Consider the following 16,784-nt stretch of genomic DNA (forward strand, 5'->3'; position numbering starts at 1 on the left):
ACTTCCATAATGGTAGATTTTTATCGTCTACCGTTTACATCTTTACATATATCTGATCGAATTCTCTACCCTTGAACGAGTTTTTAAAGCTATTATGATTACTTGATAATGCTGTAGTAACAGTATTACTATATAATAATAATTTCAAACTTTATTGACTTCTTATGACACGAAGAGTTAAAGAAGACTGCGACAAACCTACCATTCGTCTTGTTCTTCTCCTTCACTCCCTATAAATGAAATGATTTAAAAAGATCCTAAAAACTAGACCGACCATTCAACGCCTTTACGTCACTACATACGTAGTTCATCAACATGGCACGGCACCCATCATTATTCATGTACTGTCCAAGTTTATTCATGGCTCTGATTTAATCTTGTCAACCAAGTCACGTGTTTTTTAACTTCTTTATATATATGTATATATAGCTTCGTTCTCTCCAAGATTCCATAATTTTACTAGTCCCCAAAACTTAAAACCAAGCTTCTCTCTTCTTTTAATTTTTCTCTCTCGAGTTGTTTGAGCCAAAATGTGTCCAACTGGTACATCTTTGAAGCCGAAAGAAATGGGCACGATGACATCGTCAGATTTCAAGCCGGCTTTCGACGTGCTTGATGTGGACCACGACGGTAAGATCAGCTGCGAGGATTTGAAAATGTTTTACGCAGGGTATGGTAAAAATAATGGTGGGGACGATGAAGTTATCAACTCCATGATCTCCGTTGCGGATTTCAACAAAGACGGGTACGTTGAGTATGACGAATTTGAACGAGTTTTGAGGTACGGAGGAGGAGGAGGGAAGAGAAGAAACGGTGTTAAATCTCGTGGTGGTGGGGTTATGGAGGATGTGTTTAGGGTTATGGATAAGGATGGAGATGGAAGATTGAGCGTTGATGATTTGAAGAGTTACATGAAATGGGCTGGTTTTAATGCTAGTGATGAAGATATCAAGGCTATGATTAAACTGGGCGGCGCCGATGTAAATGAAGGTGTTTCTTTTGATGGTTTGCTTAAGATTTTAGCTGTTGATAACGTTAATTAGTTGGTCAACTCTTCAAATTTTTTTTTTTTTTTTTTTTTCGTGGGTTCGGATGTACTATTAGCTTAAAATTGAAGAAGGAATAATCAATCAATTTTCCACGTGTTGTATAAGTTTGTCCTTCGCAGCAACCAACAAGAAAATTCATCTTCTTGTTGTGTTATTGTCAAAATGATTCGTCTTGGAGTTGGAATTTGGATGCCAGCTTTTGCCTTCATAATTTACTTCCTATATTATTGGGGTTCGTTCAAAGCTTTACAATTTACTTAAATACGGTGTCGTTTTCTTTCAAAGAATATTCCAGAACACTCACAGCTTTCTGCACCAGAGAAGTCGGCGTATAATATTTAGAAAATAAAATTAATACATTTTTTCTCTTAATTTATAAAACTAAGTGTTAGATTATAGAATTCTGGGAAATCAGTGTTTGATTTTCTCAAATTCTGACTCCTATTCATAAGAAATGAGCATACATTTTATAATTATTATTTTTTGTTTTGGTGACGGAATGTCTAAACCAACCATAGACTCAAACGCAATTCATATGTTAATTTGAAATAGTCATAATTTTTTTTTTTTTTTTTGTGTGATAAGAGCGTTTGTATCCACTAGTGAAACTCGAATACAAGACCTCTGAATAATTTAAAATATTATCTTTCGATTACAAATCAAATGATTAAATTGTCGTACATTTATCAAGTAATGCTTTATGTCCAACATTCCAAGTTCCTGTTTCAAATTTGAATCCGAGATCATGTAATCCCCATAGAAATCATTAAGCACAAGGGTTTACGAAAACAAATCTTGGCATATAAAACTGTCAGCTCGTATAGATGAGAAACACAGCAAATACAACTGCTTTGGTATAACTTATGGTCAGCTCGTACAATTTGCAGCATGCATGATCTCGGGGTATTCTTCAAACTAAATCAATCTCCACACCGATCTTATCCTCTATTACCTTGTAAAGCACGAAGGATACATCATGACGCTCCATCTCCAAGGGTCTTTCACTGCCAGATTGAAATGAAATTTAATCAGACATTTTTGTTTCAAGTTCATGAATTGAATGCAAGAATGGTAAGAGTACCTGTCAACAAGCCGGATAGACACAAAATTTTTGCTGCTTTTGCAGGCTACAAATGTGTCCAATTGTGGCTCCGGCACTGTAATTATACAAATACAAAGGAGTAATCAATATTCACATAGCTTACATCAATTAATCCTTCCTTACAATTCATGGCAACAATTCATTTTGGACTATGACCAAAGCCAAGGCAGAATGTAAGTCAACCCAAGCCAGAAGTCAGTAAAAATTGCCAAAGCACAGGAAATATACCAACTGGAAAAGGAAAAGATGAAGCTGTGTCTAAAACCTAGTTATATACACCATATCCAAGAGCTCAGCAAAATTTGTAAGACAATGTCTCATACAAGACAAAAAGAAGGTTGCTAGAGTAAAAACAATAAAAGATGCATATAGATCAGTTCAGACAAAAGCTAACAACTCCAACCTCATTATTAGAGGTCATCAGCTCCTACTAGTACAATTGCAGCTTCATTTTCTCAAACAATGTATAGAAATCAGATACACATGGAAAACATACACAAAACCAAAGACCAAAGCACTATTCAATGGACAACATCAAGTGGAATAGCACCAATGAAACGCAGAACATGAAAGTGATCCTTGTAAAACATGGCACAATGAGACATATAAATTGAGATCATCAAGCTTACATGTGGTATGATTTATGAGATGTAAAATTGTGTAGCCAAAGTAGAAACAGATGAGACCTCTTGATAAGGATATTAAAAGGTGATTTTCCCATCAAAAAAATTATCTGCCCAAGTACAAGTCAGCAAATCAAAACTTTAAAGTTTCATAAAACAATCAACAACCTGTGTCCTTACAATATTTTAAAAAATGTCCAATATGGAGGTTAAAACTTTTGGCATTGAAAATTAAGCTTCAAACTACACAAACTATATTCCAGAACGAACATCTTTTGCCAAGCCACCGAAAATCCAGAAAAAATTGGGTCAGTCACTCAATGATCCAAACACACACAAATGACGAAAATCATGAAGAGAGAGCATATATAATCACATATACAGTAATGAATTAGAAAAACAAATAAAAATATGAGGAATTTATTAGTTGGAAATGTTACCCATGTCATCCTCTTCACTGATTATGGATTGCCTTCTAGCAGACTGATAATTATCAGGCAACTTTGACAGAACAGTCTCTTCAAGATGTTTTTCCATATCATTAATACACCTGTGATCATCCATTCACATCCACAACATAACAAACTCAATACCCCTTGCTTATATGTTTTCCATAATAGGGACATAAGATACATAAAGACTTTACCTTTTAACAAAAATTTTCTCTGGTTCAGAGAGCCGGTTCCGTAAATTATCATTCTTCCAGATGTAGAACATATATTTCTCAATCTGCAACACACAACTTCTTAAAAAAATAACATATGAAAGTCAAATCATTCAATGGTCTTCCTAGCACAATTTACATCAATTACCCCTTTTTGCTTTCAAAACTCAAATGCAATAAAAGACCAAATAGGTTGATTCAGCTTCCCCTTAACAATAAATCACAACGAGTTAGCTGTTACCTTCTGAAGCCGAACTCGCAGATAGGATCTCAATAAAAACTGAGCCCTGTCTAAATCCATCTGGTAAAGTGACACAGTAAGTGGATCCATTCCACTTCCTTCAAATTCCTCCACTGTTTCTTCCTACAAATTCACATCAATTCAAAAACATCAACAAAAACGTTATCACAGGCTTCCACATAAAATCAGTTTTAAAAAAAATGCTAATTACAATTAAATCATCACGTAATAAGCGCTGATTCAGTTTTAATTGAATCTATAATAACAAATCAACAACTGAAAAAAAGATAATACAATAAATAATTGAAGTTAGGGTTTGAAATTTGTGAAGTACCACTAATTGAATCTGTTCTCTAGCTCTCTTAACCAACAGAGCCTGAAATTGAAGAATCTCCGGAGCCGCTTTCTCGTTACGCCACGCCGTTTTGAGAAGCTCCACGTCGGTCGTCGACATCAAGGTCTCGTATTCGTCCATCTCAGCCGTTGATCCATCTCCCAAATCCTCAGCCATCCGATCCGATTACTTCCTCTCTCTTTTTTTTTTTTCTTTTAAAAAAAATGAAAATATAACTTAATAAGAGTCGTAAAGAGAGGGAAAATATAAAAATATTGACGAGAGTTTGGCGCCAAAAGGAGGGAAAGGAGAATGATAAGGTGTGGTTAATGACACAGATCGCGAGTTTGTGCGTGAATCTAACGCCATCGGATTCGGAAGGAAACGGACGGTCACGATGCGGTTTGATTCACGCGCAAACTTGGGATATGTATCCATCTCTCTTCAGGGTTTTCTGTTACTATGAGTTGATTGATTGATGCGCATGGGCTTTGGGTTTTTATAGGGAAAATCAACAGCTGGAAGCTCAGTAGAGCTCCATCTGTGCTGATTACGTGGCTCATTCTATTCCATACATTTTAACAGTTAAATATCAAGACCAAATAATACTATAACAACAACTTTCAGCTATAAATTTTTTCTCATAACTTTGACGTGGCAGTTCATAATTTATCATTTCACATCCGGTTTTATATAAGTCCCACTAATTAATTATGAGTTACCATATTAAAATTACGAAAAAAAATCTATAAAATATAATAGTTAATGTAATAATACGCATCAAGATGATCCACAATTTATTAAATTTTTTTATTTTTATTTTTTGTAATTTTAATGATCCATTTTCAAGATTTATCCTGTTTTACATATAAATTATATAATGATACAGGGATCCTCGCCTACAGAGAGCAAAACCTTTGTTATAAATTATGTGTTAGTAGTCAATTTGTTTGGTTCGGATTCCCCCCTTTCTAATGACATTTTCTCAACCGTCATGTTTCAAAACGATACTTTTCTCATCCATAGTTATATTCTATTAGGAAAATCCGTTCTTTGACATGATATAAACAATGTAAAGATGAATATACCCTTCTCTCTTAAGGGAATGAAGGAATAAAAAGAAGAAAAAAGAGGAAGAAGAAAAAAGGGAAGGGAAAAAGAAGAAAGAGTAGGAGAAAAAATAGGGTTTTTATTTTCAAGTTTATATATAAGAGATAAAATGACATAATCATCATTTAATTGTTTTTTGAAATTACTATTTTGCTCTTCTTCAATTAAACTTGAGGGATGGATCTTAACATGGATAGTACGTAAAGTTATATTTTAAAACTTTTTGTGTGGAAAAATGTCATTGGGCCAAACCTTGGGTGGCAAAAATCGTCGTTTACTCTTTGATAATACTATAATCCTTATTTAATTAACCAAATTCATTCCCTTTTATCATTAATTAATGTCTTTACACTAGTTGTTTTGGCATACAAATTACAAAGTCAATGAATGGCACTAATATTATTAATGGACAATAACAATCCAAGATGAAGTTGGCAACAAGCTAATTAGATAATTTCTGAAAATTGTTTTGGAGTGTGGCACGAGGCCAAAAAATACGTCCTGTAAACCATTAATTGACGGGTACGCAAAGCCAAACAATTTGGTAGTAGGAAAATTGGTAATTACGTACAATCTGGTTGGCGAGATTTTGCGGCGGTATTTGCTTATATTGAATTAGGGCAACAAGGCTGACTGGAGATGAATTATTGCAATGCCGTCTCTATGTATGAAGCTACATTGGTTTCCAGCTGAGAGGGCATAAAGTCATTCATGCACTTCAATTTAGCCAAGAACTGCATTCCAAATTAAACAACCTGGATCCATTTATGCAAGTTTGTGATTTAGCAAGCTCAAGACTCAAGATAATTCAATGCTTGAAAGTCTCTTAATTAATTAAGAAAAAGAAAGAGCAAATTGATGTCCGTATTATCAAGTGTATAAAGAAGTAGCTATATATCCACCGACCTCGAGGTAGTGAGGGTGTCCAGAGCCCCCGTCGAATCTAAATACATGGTAAGTGGGTTCTTAGAAGTATCATTCGCTTTAAGCCTTGATACCTGCACCGTTTTGTTCTAAAAAAATGCTTCCAAGTGGTGAGGATGTCTTTGTGCTATATAAAGTGTCTATAAAAAAGTAGCTACATATATCCGCCGACCTCTGGGTGGTGAGGGTGTCCAGAGCTTCCGTTGGATCCAAACACATGATAAGTGAGTTTCCAAATGTATTATTCGTTTTAGGCTCTGAGACTAGTACCGTTTTTTTCTAAAATGATGTTTTTAGGTGGTGAGGATGCCTTTGTGCTATATAAATGACCTAAACCCTCATCCTAATTGATGTAGAACTTTGACGCCAACAAAAAGCATAACCTAAAAAGAAAATAAAAACGGCTGGGCGGCGGCCGGTGCCACTAACCTATATAGTCAATTTTGCTTTAAGAAGTTTCAACTCATCTCATGATTAGCGTTGGCAAAGAAGATTAATTAAATATGATTAGTTGATATATTACAACAAATTAATCGTCTTCCTCCAAGATATAAGACTGTTGCTACTGGAATATGTATTAAACTTCTGATATCCATCGTGGAAGTAGTGTCATGCTTCTTTACTTACTTTCGGATCACGCATGTACTTAATATATATGCCATCTTTTCAACTGGACGTCATTGATAGATCATATAGATCATAGTCAAAAGCAGGAGCTAAAAATTATTACGCAGATATGTGAGCTGAGTAGAACTGCACCATGTTATCAATTCAGAGGCAATCATATAACTTTACATGTCCCAATCGTGGAAAAGTTAAATCAATTGAATAGCTCAACATACATACACTAATTATCATATAAACCGATCCATGTAGATGGACTGATAAGGAGAAGTATAGAGATAGTGTCTATACATATCGGAAAACCATCACCCAAAGTTAACTATAGTGTACGGTTGATTAAGCAATCTTTTGTCATTAATTGTGAATCTTTTCGTCTTTCAGCTGCGCCATCATTTATGGTTGATTATTATTTTCTGTCCTTTATGTATGACTAAGTTAATTAGTTTAATTAATCTGTGATTGATGTATGTGCCTAATTATAAAGCAATAACTTCCACTAATGATGTTGATGGTATCTTTTTTTTTTTTTTTTTTTTTTAACGATCGGGGTGTTTACGTCAGTTTATACGCACCTCAACTATCCTCTAGGACATTGGAATTACCGACCGGTTAAGAGCTTTAGGTTATTCCCATTAGCAAATGAGGAGAGATTCGGATGCAGGACTTCTTGAGTAATACACCCAAAAGTCTCTATCGAACCACTCAACTACCTAGAGGAGTTTTGTTGATGGTATCAACCTAGGGTTTTCTTGTATATTCAATTCTTTCGGTCAATTAATCGCAAACTGATAATTGATATTTCCTGCGTACTGCCTTGATTTCTTCATCTCTTCACTTTCCCGTTCCATGAAGATCCTTACTGATTTAGTGTTAAGATAAATCATTAGCTAATTGCGGGCATAAGGGCATATAGAAGCTGGCCGTGATCTTGTGTTAACCAATTAGGGTTTTTGTTTTTGTTCTTGTGAGTAATTGGTGAGATCACGCTATTCCTTTGCATTTTTGGGTAAGGAATAGAAAATTTTTGCCTCTATTACTATGAAAATTTGTTGTTTATCTAATGTTCATACATTCCTCTTTCGTGGTATATCAAATCAGTGTGTTCATAGAATAGACATACATCCGACTTACTAAAGATATATACTTTATCAAATAAAGTATTCATCATGATTTACTGGTAAAACCATGCTAGTCCTGACTCAAGGTCGTTTTATTTCATCATATTCTTTGCACATACTAATCGGCCCACGAGTTGATCCATACTGTTACAAGTTCCACCATATTTATATATATCAGCTCCGAGATCAATATATTTCACAAGCTTTACTTTTGGGTTTTCCATCAGTCAAACAATAATAATGGCCATGATTAGAATCAGGATTTGGTTCAGAAGTTCTATATCCGTACTGATTGTAACTCTGGTTCCTTTCATCGTCATCATCATCATCATCAGTATTTCCAGTGTTCTTGTTTGATGTTGCATCTTTGGCATCATTAATAGCTGCACCAGTGTTTGTTTCGCTTAGTAGCTGACGCGCTGCAGCCATCATCAGCTTCTGTTTGTCCTCCAAAGTGAGCCTTTTTGCATCAGCTTGCAGAGTTGCCAGCACCAACAAGAAGGCAACAACGAGTACTAGAAAGGTCTTCATCATTGATCGATAGCTGCAATAACCCTGCAAAGAAAACACAACTAACTCTTTGTTAATTACTGGAATGATTAATTAATTTCTAAGATAAATAAGGAATTTAAACTATATACCAGTTTTGGCAACTTGAAAATATGCTGAACGATGAAGGATTGAAGCAATATAGAGGCGATATAAATTGCAGTTAAAGGATTAGAACGAAGGTTTAAGCACTAATTAAAGAATTAAAGCAAAGGGGTAGTGGGGATATCAAAATGTCGCAGCACAATTGGAAGAGGTGCTGTGGCCACCAAAAGTGTCATTATGATTATGAGTGATAATTAATTTCTGCTTTTTCAATTCCATTTGTTGATTATGCTTGTAATTACTGCATTTTCCATTGGTTGATGTTTAAATTTTCAATAACTAATCAGAGAATATCTTTCCCATTCTAGTGTTCAAGATCAACTGAGGATTCATGCAAAAAAGTTAAATTAAATTATATATATCTCTCTCTTCACTGCCCTAAACTTTGAGTTGACTATATATTGTATATATGTTTAAAGTTACTGAAATAATAATAAAATATGCTGTGTCTAGCTAATTTCCTTAATTTATATATGAAAAAAGATACAATCACCAGAAAAGGGATACCGAACTCATGCACTGATAGACGTGGTACCATCATGACTATTGATTAATTATAAATTTTGTTTTTAAAAAAAATAGATGGTAACACATCTGTTCGGTGCATAAATTTGGTATACTTTTTCGGTAACTGTAGCATTACTCTTTATATATATCTTTAGCCAAAATGAAGGTGGACCTGGATTCCCATAAAGCAGTCAAGGAATTGATAATATGGTAGATTTCGTCCTGTCAGTAGAAGAAAGCTAGCCAACTAAAACACTGTTGGGTTGGCCTGAAGGTAAAAGAGAATCTAATATGGTCTCGCTAGTTTGAGTCTCTTTGATGGTAAAAGATCTAACGTGATCTCCAAGTTCGAGTCTTCACCACTCCTAATAGGGTTAACCACTGGAGCTCTTATTCGACCGATAGTTCAAAGATTCTGGGGTATTAATTGAAGTACGCGTAAGTTGGCCTAAACACTTCCGATCATCAAAATAAAAAAAAAAAAAATTGAAAAGTTAGAATTCTGAGAAAAAGATTCATAGAGCAGGCGGAGACAGAAACTGTACATATAAGAAAGAGCTTCAAGAACAATATGTATTGACTCCAATGTCGTATATATATATAGTACTGAACATTATTGCTAAAAACTTTAATTTACCTCAACTTATGATAAGTGTTGAGCAAATTAGTCGCAAGTATGACTTCTAGAAATTGATCGGCTTCCTCTCCAACTTAAACATCAGTATATCCAAGATGACAGTTTCTATATATTTTTTCTGGTTCACTGCAGGGAAATGTACTCAGTACTGAGGTTCTATTTCAAACCGGAAAATTGATAAATCCTAATCAAAGTAAGAGATGATGATACACTGGATATCAGAGCCGAGATGTTGTGAAGTGAATGCTGAAACGGCGTCGTACTGTGTTAAATGGAACGGCGTCGTTTTGAGACAGCCCAGAGTGATCCTGACCGCGAATTCAGAAGGGGAGCCAACGGCTGAGATCATGCCGAAGTCAACACTATAAAAGGTTTAGGGTTTTCATATTGTAACAGTAGACGAATAACGAGTTTTAGAAGCAGTCTTCGTTTTTTGTAAAAACCTAGGGTTCTTTCTTTGGGTCTGATTCTTCTGTGTAATCTGTGGGTTCTTGAGTGATTTGGGGTAATCAATCAAGGGAAAGAACTGCTGTGTTCTTGGTATAGGATTTCCAGGTTAGAGGAGTCCTAGGGCAGATTACGGGTTTAGAAAGTGTTATTCGATCTGGGTTTTCTTGGAGTGTCTTTCTCTTGTAATTGAGACTGAAAATCTGGTGTTCTTAATCATAGTGCAGCGAACTCTCTTTCCAGAGTTCAACGTGGATGTAGCTTGCTCTAATCGGGCAAGTGAACCACGGTAAAAGTTTCTGTGTTGTGATTGTGGTTTTCTCTTTGATTTCTGTTTGGTTCAGTTTTCTTTATAGGTTGATTGCAAACAGTGGTATCAGAGCCATCGTGATAGGGAGAAATCTTGTTTGAAACTGTTCAATTTTTGACAGATCGAAAATTAGGGTTTGCTCGAAAAATTAGGGTTTCTCAGATTTTAGGGGTTTCTGAATCTAAAGGTTCCTAGAGTCTAGAACGTGATTCTTACTGAGTCTTGGGGTGGCTTTGTGGAGATTAGATCACAAACAATGGTGAAAGGAGAGTAATCTAGGTCAGTGACGTGAGTCTGTACTTACACTGGCTTTTTCGATTGTCTATCCAGTTTAGGGTATAGGCTGGAAACAGTGACCGCCTGAAAAACTGCCTGGCAGTATTTGGCAACTTCTGGTGTAACAACGCCACTTATCCTTATAGTATTACATTTTCTTATAATATCATGAGCACTACACGTATGGAGATCTCCAATACGATGGGAAGATCGATTTCGGGAGGTGGAAGAAGAAATGAAGGCTCTGCTTTCACATAACAAAGTCACCTGGCACTGGAGAAGGATCCAAAGAAATGGTCTGAGGAGAAATTGAAGGAGAAGGAGGAGATTGATGAAGCTGCCTACAATCTGATCGTGATGAACCTCTCAGACAGCGTACTGGAAAGGTTGATGGAATCGAAACCCCTCTAGGGTTATGGGGTAAACTCGAAACTTTGTATGCACTTCAATCTGCACAACTTAGCTTTCTCAAGGGTGCGTTGTTTTCTATAAAATGGATAGTAGCAAGACAATAGAGGAGAACCTAGATGAATTTTACAAATGACCTTAATTTTAAAGGGCAAAAACAGGAACTAGGAGAGACTAGTCTAGCCATGATCTGTTAAACTCATTACTGAGGATTATCTAGTTGTTAAGAATGCACTACAGTACTCCGGTACTGTTCTAGTGTTGACCTGATTGTGGCTGGTCTAAGGCTAGAGAACTTGAGTTAAAAGTCCAAAAACGGAGTGGGAGCAACCTGTTGTTAGGGGAAAACTAGATACCTTTCAATCTAGTAAAGGCAATCAACCTAGCCAGGGATCCAAAAACAAGAAACGGGGGTAAATGGAACAATAAGCATAAGGCAGAGTCTAGAAAGTGTTTTTTTGTAATAAAACTGGTCATTGAAAAAGAATTGTTTTGAATGGCTTAAGAAACAAAAACAGGGAAACACAGAGAGTAACCTAGCCTCATCCAAACACTTAGCTGAAGAAACAGAGGTCCTTACTGTCTCTGTTACTGACAATACAAGAGAAGGGTGTTAGATTCTGGGTGTTCTTTTCACATGAGTCCCAATAGGGACTGGTTTCATGACTTTGAGGAATATGATAGGGAGACGTGTCATGGGGAACAACAATGCCTGTAGAGTCAAAGGTAAAGGCAGTATAAACCCTTAGACTCTGTAGTGGGAAACAATAAAACTCATCAGTTAGGTATATCCCAGATCTTAAAAGGAACCTTATATCCTTAGGAAACTTTGATGAAGAAGGATGCTGTTACAGAGCTGAAAACGGGTGGGAATGTGTATAGAAACCAAAATCTAATCCTGAAAGGAGAAAAAAAGGAATGGATTGTACATCCTATGTGGAGAATATTATTCTGATTGCCTAAGTTCTTCTTCGTCAGCCCAAATATGTCAGTAACACAAAAATGGCACCTTAGAATGGGACATATGAGTCAGAGGGGGCTAGATATCCTAAGTAACCAAGGCATGCTAGGAAAAGACACTGCTGCAACCCTAGAATTTTGTGAGAACTGCATTTTAGGTAAACAGCACAGAGTTAGTTTCCAAAAGGTATACACCTGGCCAAAGGTTGTTTAGAATACATACACTCTGACTTATGGGGGCCTGAGAGAGTGAGGTCTCATGGGGGCAGTAGCTACTTCATGTCCATTGTAGATGACTTTAGCAGAAAAGTGTGGATTTACACCCTCAGAACTAAGGACCAGGCTCTGCATAAATTTCAAGAATGGAAAGCCTGTGGAAAACCAACTAGACAGAAAGGTGAAAACCCTAAGGACTGACAATGGATTAGAGTACGTAACAATGAGTTTGATCAGTTCTGTAGTGAGCAAGGAATCCTAGAAATAGGACAGTGAGAAGAACCCCTCAGCAGAATGGGGTAGCTGAGAGGAGAACAGGACACTCCTGGAAAAAAATCAGATGCTTGTTGTTCACTTCAGGGTTACCAAGTACCTTCTGGGGAGAGGCTTTTCCACTGCAGCCTATCTGATAAATAGGAGCCCCTCAAACTGCCATAAATTTCAAATGTTGAAGAAGTGTGGTCAGAGAAGAAAGCCTGGGTTAAGCCATTTGAGAATCTTTGGGTGTACCCTATGCCCATACAGTGGGAGGAAAGCTAGAGCCTAGATCCACTAAGTGTGTGTTCCTAGGATATCAAGAGGGTACCAAAGGGTATAGACTCTGGGACAGAAAGTCACCAGGGGTAAAAATCATCATCTCCAGGGATGTAGTCTTTAATGAAGGAGAGTTCCCTTGTAAAACCAATGAACAGAACACTGATACAACCACCCCAACTCCATCCACCAAAGATACAACTGGAGTACAACCATTGAGGTGGAGCCTGTGGGTCAGCAGGCTGAACCACCACAACCTAATGAGGAACATGCACCTGAAAACCAACCAGGATCAGAGGATCCTGGATCTGATAGTGAAGAAAATGATGCAGATGCCTCAGAGCCCCAACATGCACACTTAGAACACTATCAACTTGCCAGAGACAGAATAAGAAGGGAGGTAAGACCCCCTGCCAGGTTTCTTATGCTGAACTATATCACACTGCTTTGCTTGCAGGAACAGGGATCCAAAGAACAGAACCAGACTCATATGAAGAAGCCATGAACTCTAAGGAAAGGGAAAAATGGAGGCAAGCAATGAAGAGGAAATGAGGTCACTTGAGGTAAACAGGACCTGGTCCTTGGTCCCCAAACCCAAGGATCAAAAGCTAATCAAATGGAGATGGCTGTACAAGATTAAAGAGGGAGTTTCAGTTACTGACCCCCTCAGGTACAAGGCCAGGTTTAGTAAGGGTTACACCCAACGTGAAGGAATAGACTTCAATGAAGTCTTCCCTGTAGTCAAGTATAAAACCATTAGGTTGATGCTCTCCATTGTGCCCATTATAACCTAGAGTTAGAACAGATGGATGTTACCACTGCCTTCCGCATGGTAACTTAGAAGAGGAGATTTACATGAGCCAACCCCAAGGTTTATAGATCCCAAGAAACCTAACCATGTGCATGTGCATCCTGCACAAATCACTGTATGGACTGAAACAGTCCCCGAGACAATGGTATAAAAGGTTTGACAATTTCATTGTAAGTATAGGTACACTAGGAGTAGATATGACAACTGCTTTTATTTTAATCTGAATCATAATTGCCTGTGTACCTTTTACTGTATGTGGATGATATGTTGCTGTGAGTAAGTCTAAGTCTAAAATTCATGAGTTAAAGTGTCAACTGAGGTCAGAATTGACATGAAGGACCTTGGAAATGCCAAAAAATCCTAGGGATGGACATTCTCAGGAACAGGGACAAACATGAATTAATCATTAGACAGAAATCATACCTAGAAAAACTAGTGACTAAGTTTGGTTGGCTGACTCAAAACCAGTGTCTATGCCTCTTGCAAACCATGTTGTGTTATAAAAAGTCAATGCCCACAACTGAGTCGAAATAATCAAAATGGAATTTGTTCCTCATGCTAATGTTGTTGGATCTGTGATGTATGGAATGATAAGCACCAGACCAGACCTGTCCTATTCTATTTCTTACTAAGTAGATTCATGGCAAATAGGCGTGGAGCACTGGATTGCCTTAAAGGGTGTATTAAGGTACATTAATGGTACCCTGAATGTTGGTCTAAACTTCTGTAAAAGACATAAACACTTGACTTGGTGGGTTTTGTAGAATCTGATTTTGCAGGTGACAAGACACAAGGAAATCCACTACTCTTATTACTTACCCTTGGAGGAAATTGCATTAGCTGGAAGTCACAACTTCAGCCCATTGTTGCCTTCAACTACTGAAGCAGAATATTGCTATTGCTGGTGGTTTAAAGAAGCTGTGTGGCTTCAAGGATGTTAGCCGAAGTAAAATAACTGATGGCAAGGCTACGTATTCTCGGATAGTCAGAGTGCAATCCACCTTAGTAAGAATCCAGTTTATCATGAGGGACCAAGCATGGGGATGTCCGCTTTCACTTTGTCAGAGATTTAGTAACACAAGGGGTAATCGATCTTGTAAAGTTCCCACTGAAGACAATCCTGCCGATATGGGAACCCAGGTGTTTCACTTGCAAAGTTCAAACACTGTTTGAACTTGCTGCATGTAGGATAAACTTTGAAGATCAGAACAATGATGGAAAGGTTTGGGTTTGCTGCATGTGAAGGTTTAGCATTCAAGGTGGAGATTGTTGTGAAGTGAATGCTGAACGGCGTCGTACTGTGTTAAATGGAACGGCGTGTTTTGAGACAGCCCATGAGTGATCCTGACCGCGAATTCAGAAGGGGAGAATGGCTGAGATCATGCCTGAAGTCAACACTATAAAAGGTTTAGGGTTTCATATGTAACAGTAGATCGAATAACGAGTTTTAGAGAGCAGCTTCGTTTTTTGTAAAAACCTAGGGTTCTTTCTTTTGGTCTGATTCTTCTGTGTAATATGTGGGTTCTTGAGTGATTTGGGGTTAATCAATCAAGGGAAAGAACTGCTGTGTTCTTGGTATAGGATTTCCAGGTTAGAGGAGTCCTAGGGAGATTACGGGTTCAGAAAGTGTTATTCGTCTGGTTTTCTGGAGTGTCTTTCTCTTGTAATTGAGACTGAAAATCTGGTGTTTTTAATCATAGTGCAACGAACTCTCTTTCAGAGTCAACGTGGATGTAGCTTGCTCTAATCGGGCAAGTGAACCACGGTAAAAGTTCTGTGTTGTTGATTGTGGTTTTCTCTTTGATTTCTTGTTTGGTTCAGTTTCTTTAGGGTGATTGCATAACACGAGATTACTTCTAACGAAGGGGAGGCTTAATCCTGATATAGGTTTTGTAAAATAATAAAAGTTAACTATTAACCGGTTTAAAGATTATTAATGTGTTAATATAATGCGGTGGATTGGAATACTCTAAAAGCTAGTAAGAAAGAAAAGTTCAGCTATATATTATATATATATATTAATATATAATATATAATATATATATATATAATAGAGAGAGGAGAGAGAGAGAGAGAGAGCAACAAAATTAGCGATGTTCAAAATAGTACATTTACTTATTTTTCACGAAAATTTAAATATAATTTTGAGAAGTTTTTTTTTACGTTTTGTGATCGTGAATATTATCATCTTTTGTAGACTGATTGCTTGTTTGTTTTTTTTAGAGTCTACATGCTCCTTAGGCCTTGTGCCCTCTCTCTTTATATAGGTCTGCGCTCCATTTCTCTTTGTATAGACTTGCGTACTCCTTTTTGAGCGATTGTACTATTTTTTGTCTTAATGTCCAAAAGACGGATATATCTATTTTGGCGGTTTTAACTTGAAAATGATAGAGTTACCAAAATTTACACGAATTTGTGCACGAATGACGTGTAAAATCCTGACGTGTAATATTAATGATATAAATAACGGTCGGATTTACCAGTCATTCGGTGCATAAATCGGTGCACCGTTGGTACTGTGTATTACTCTTACCTTTTATTGAGGTATGTTCCTCGTATATTACATTTTTTCTCTCTTTATACATATTTACCATTTCCAAAAAAAAAAAAAAATCTCAAACTCATTGAGGTTGGAATTTCATCCTTACGACTTAAATAATGGCGGAATTCCACTATGCATGTATCAATCTAGGATTTTCTTTAGATACAAATCACAATTAATTAACTAGTTGCCCGCCATCTCTTCATTTAATTCAATGGCTTGATGTTTCACAAAACCCGTGCCGAGAATTAAAGACTATTAGGAAAGAATAAGGCTGATATAGGGGTCCAGAAGCCCTCTGAACTTACGATAAATTAGGGTTTTTTTTTTTTTTCAATGAATCAGAAACTCTACTCAATTATACGAAGTGATTTGTGATAAACACACACAAAACCATGCTAGTCATGTGGACTCATGGTCTCTTATTTAATCATAATTTAAATACACAGTAGTTTCCTTGCAAGCCTAGACCGATCGAGGAAACCGGATATACATGAAACGATATAGTACGTACGTGTGTATTATTTCGATGCCTATTCTATATATAATTTGGCACTAAAATACCAGTCCACAAAGTTATAAGCCACAACATAAGTAATAGTTTCATGGTATTCTTTAGTTTTAAGGTTCCCTATCATTCCGATAAACATGGTGACTTCCAGTACTTGAGCTAGGATTTCCAGAATTAGCATT

General features: G+C 36.8%; 3 protein-coding genes across 4 annotated transcripts; 1 reads left to right on the plus strand and 2 right to left on the minus strand.

Annotated features, from left to right (window-relative positions):
• Positions 1–454: 454 nt before the first annotated feature.
• Positions 455–1,191, plus strand: LOC116115780 (calcium-binding protein CP1). The gene has a single exon (XM_031401914.1). It carries the CDS (start codon positions 531–533, stop codon positions 1,041–1,043), a length of 513 nt encoding a protein of 170 aa, XP_031257774.1. The 5' UTR covers positions 455–530; the 3' UTR covers positions 1,044–1,191.
• A 734-nt stretch (positions 1,192–1,925) lies between these two features.
• Positions 1,926–4,470, minus strand: LOC116115761 (DNA replication complex GINS protein sld5). 2 transcript variants are annotated; one of them, XM_031401893.1, is made up of 6 exons: positions 4,014–4,470; positions 3,680–3,802; positions 3,421–3,503; positions 3,215–3,324; positions 2,131–2,206; positions 1,926–2,053 (listed from the first exon to the last, which is right to left on the minus strand). In XM_031401893.1, exons 1-6 carry the CDS (start codon positions 4,188–4,190, stop codon positions 1,960–1,962), a joined length of 663 nt encoding a protein of 220 aa, XP_031257753.1. In that variant the 5' UTR covers positions 4,191–4,470; the 3' UTR covers positions 1,926–1,959. The 2 variants fall into 2 exon arrangements, with proteins under 2 accessions (XP_031257753.1, XP_031257752.1); XM_031401892.1 differs by having other exon boundaries at positions 1,932–2,206.
• Positions 4,471–7,841: 3,371 nt separating this feature from the next.
• On the minus strand, positions 7,842–8,495 carry LOC116115762. The gene is made up of 2 exons (XM_031401894.1): positions 8,431–8,495; positions 7,842–8,344 (listed from the first exon to the last, which is right to left on the minus strand). The coding sequence occupies exon 2, from the start codon at positions 8,321–8,323 to the stop codon at positions 7,976–7,978; it is 348 nt and encodes a 115-aa protein (XP_031257754.1). The 5' UTR covers positions 8,324–8,344; positions 8,431–8,495; the 3' UTR covers positions 7,842–7,975.
• Between the last annotated feature and the right edge of the window lie 8,289 nt (positions 8,496–16,784).

The sequence above is a fragment of the Pistacia vera genome, unplaced genomic scaffold, assembly GCF_008641045.1.
Source record: "Pistacia vera cultivar Batoury unplaced genomic scaffold, PisVer_v2 Contig753, whole genome shotgun sequence".
NCBI lineage: Eukaryota > Viridiplantae > Streptophyta > Magnoliopsida > Sapindales > Anacardiaceae > Pistacia > Pistacia vera.

What these genes read in the sequence shown, in the direction of transcription:
- LOC116115780 (XM_031401914.1), top strand. Translation starts at nt 531, where the DNA reads ATGTGTCCAACTGGTACATCTTTGAAGCCGAAAGAAATGGGCACGATG.
- LOC116115761 (XM_031401892.1), bottom strand. Translation starts at nt 4,190, where the DNA reads ATGGCTGAGGATTTGGGAGATGGATCAACGGCTGAGATGGACGAATAC. An exon ending in GAGAACAGATTCAATTAGTG is followed by an intron (nt 3,803 to 4,013) that starts GTACTTCACAAA and finishes GTGAATTTGTAG; the next exon opens with GAAGAAACAGTGGAGGAATT. An exon ending in TGCGAGTTCGGCTTCAGAAG is followed by an intron (nt 3,504 to 3,679) that starts GTAACAGCTAAC and finishes TGTGTGTTGCAG; the next exon opens with ATTGAGAAATATATGTTCTA.
- LOC116115762 (XM_031401894.1), bottom strand. Translation starts at nt 8,323, where the DNA reads ATGATGAAGACCTTTCTAGTACTCGTTGTTGCCTTCTTGTTGGTGCTG.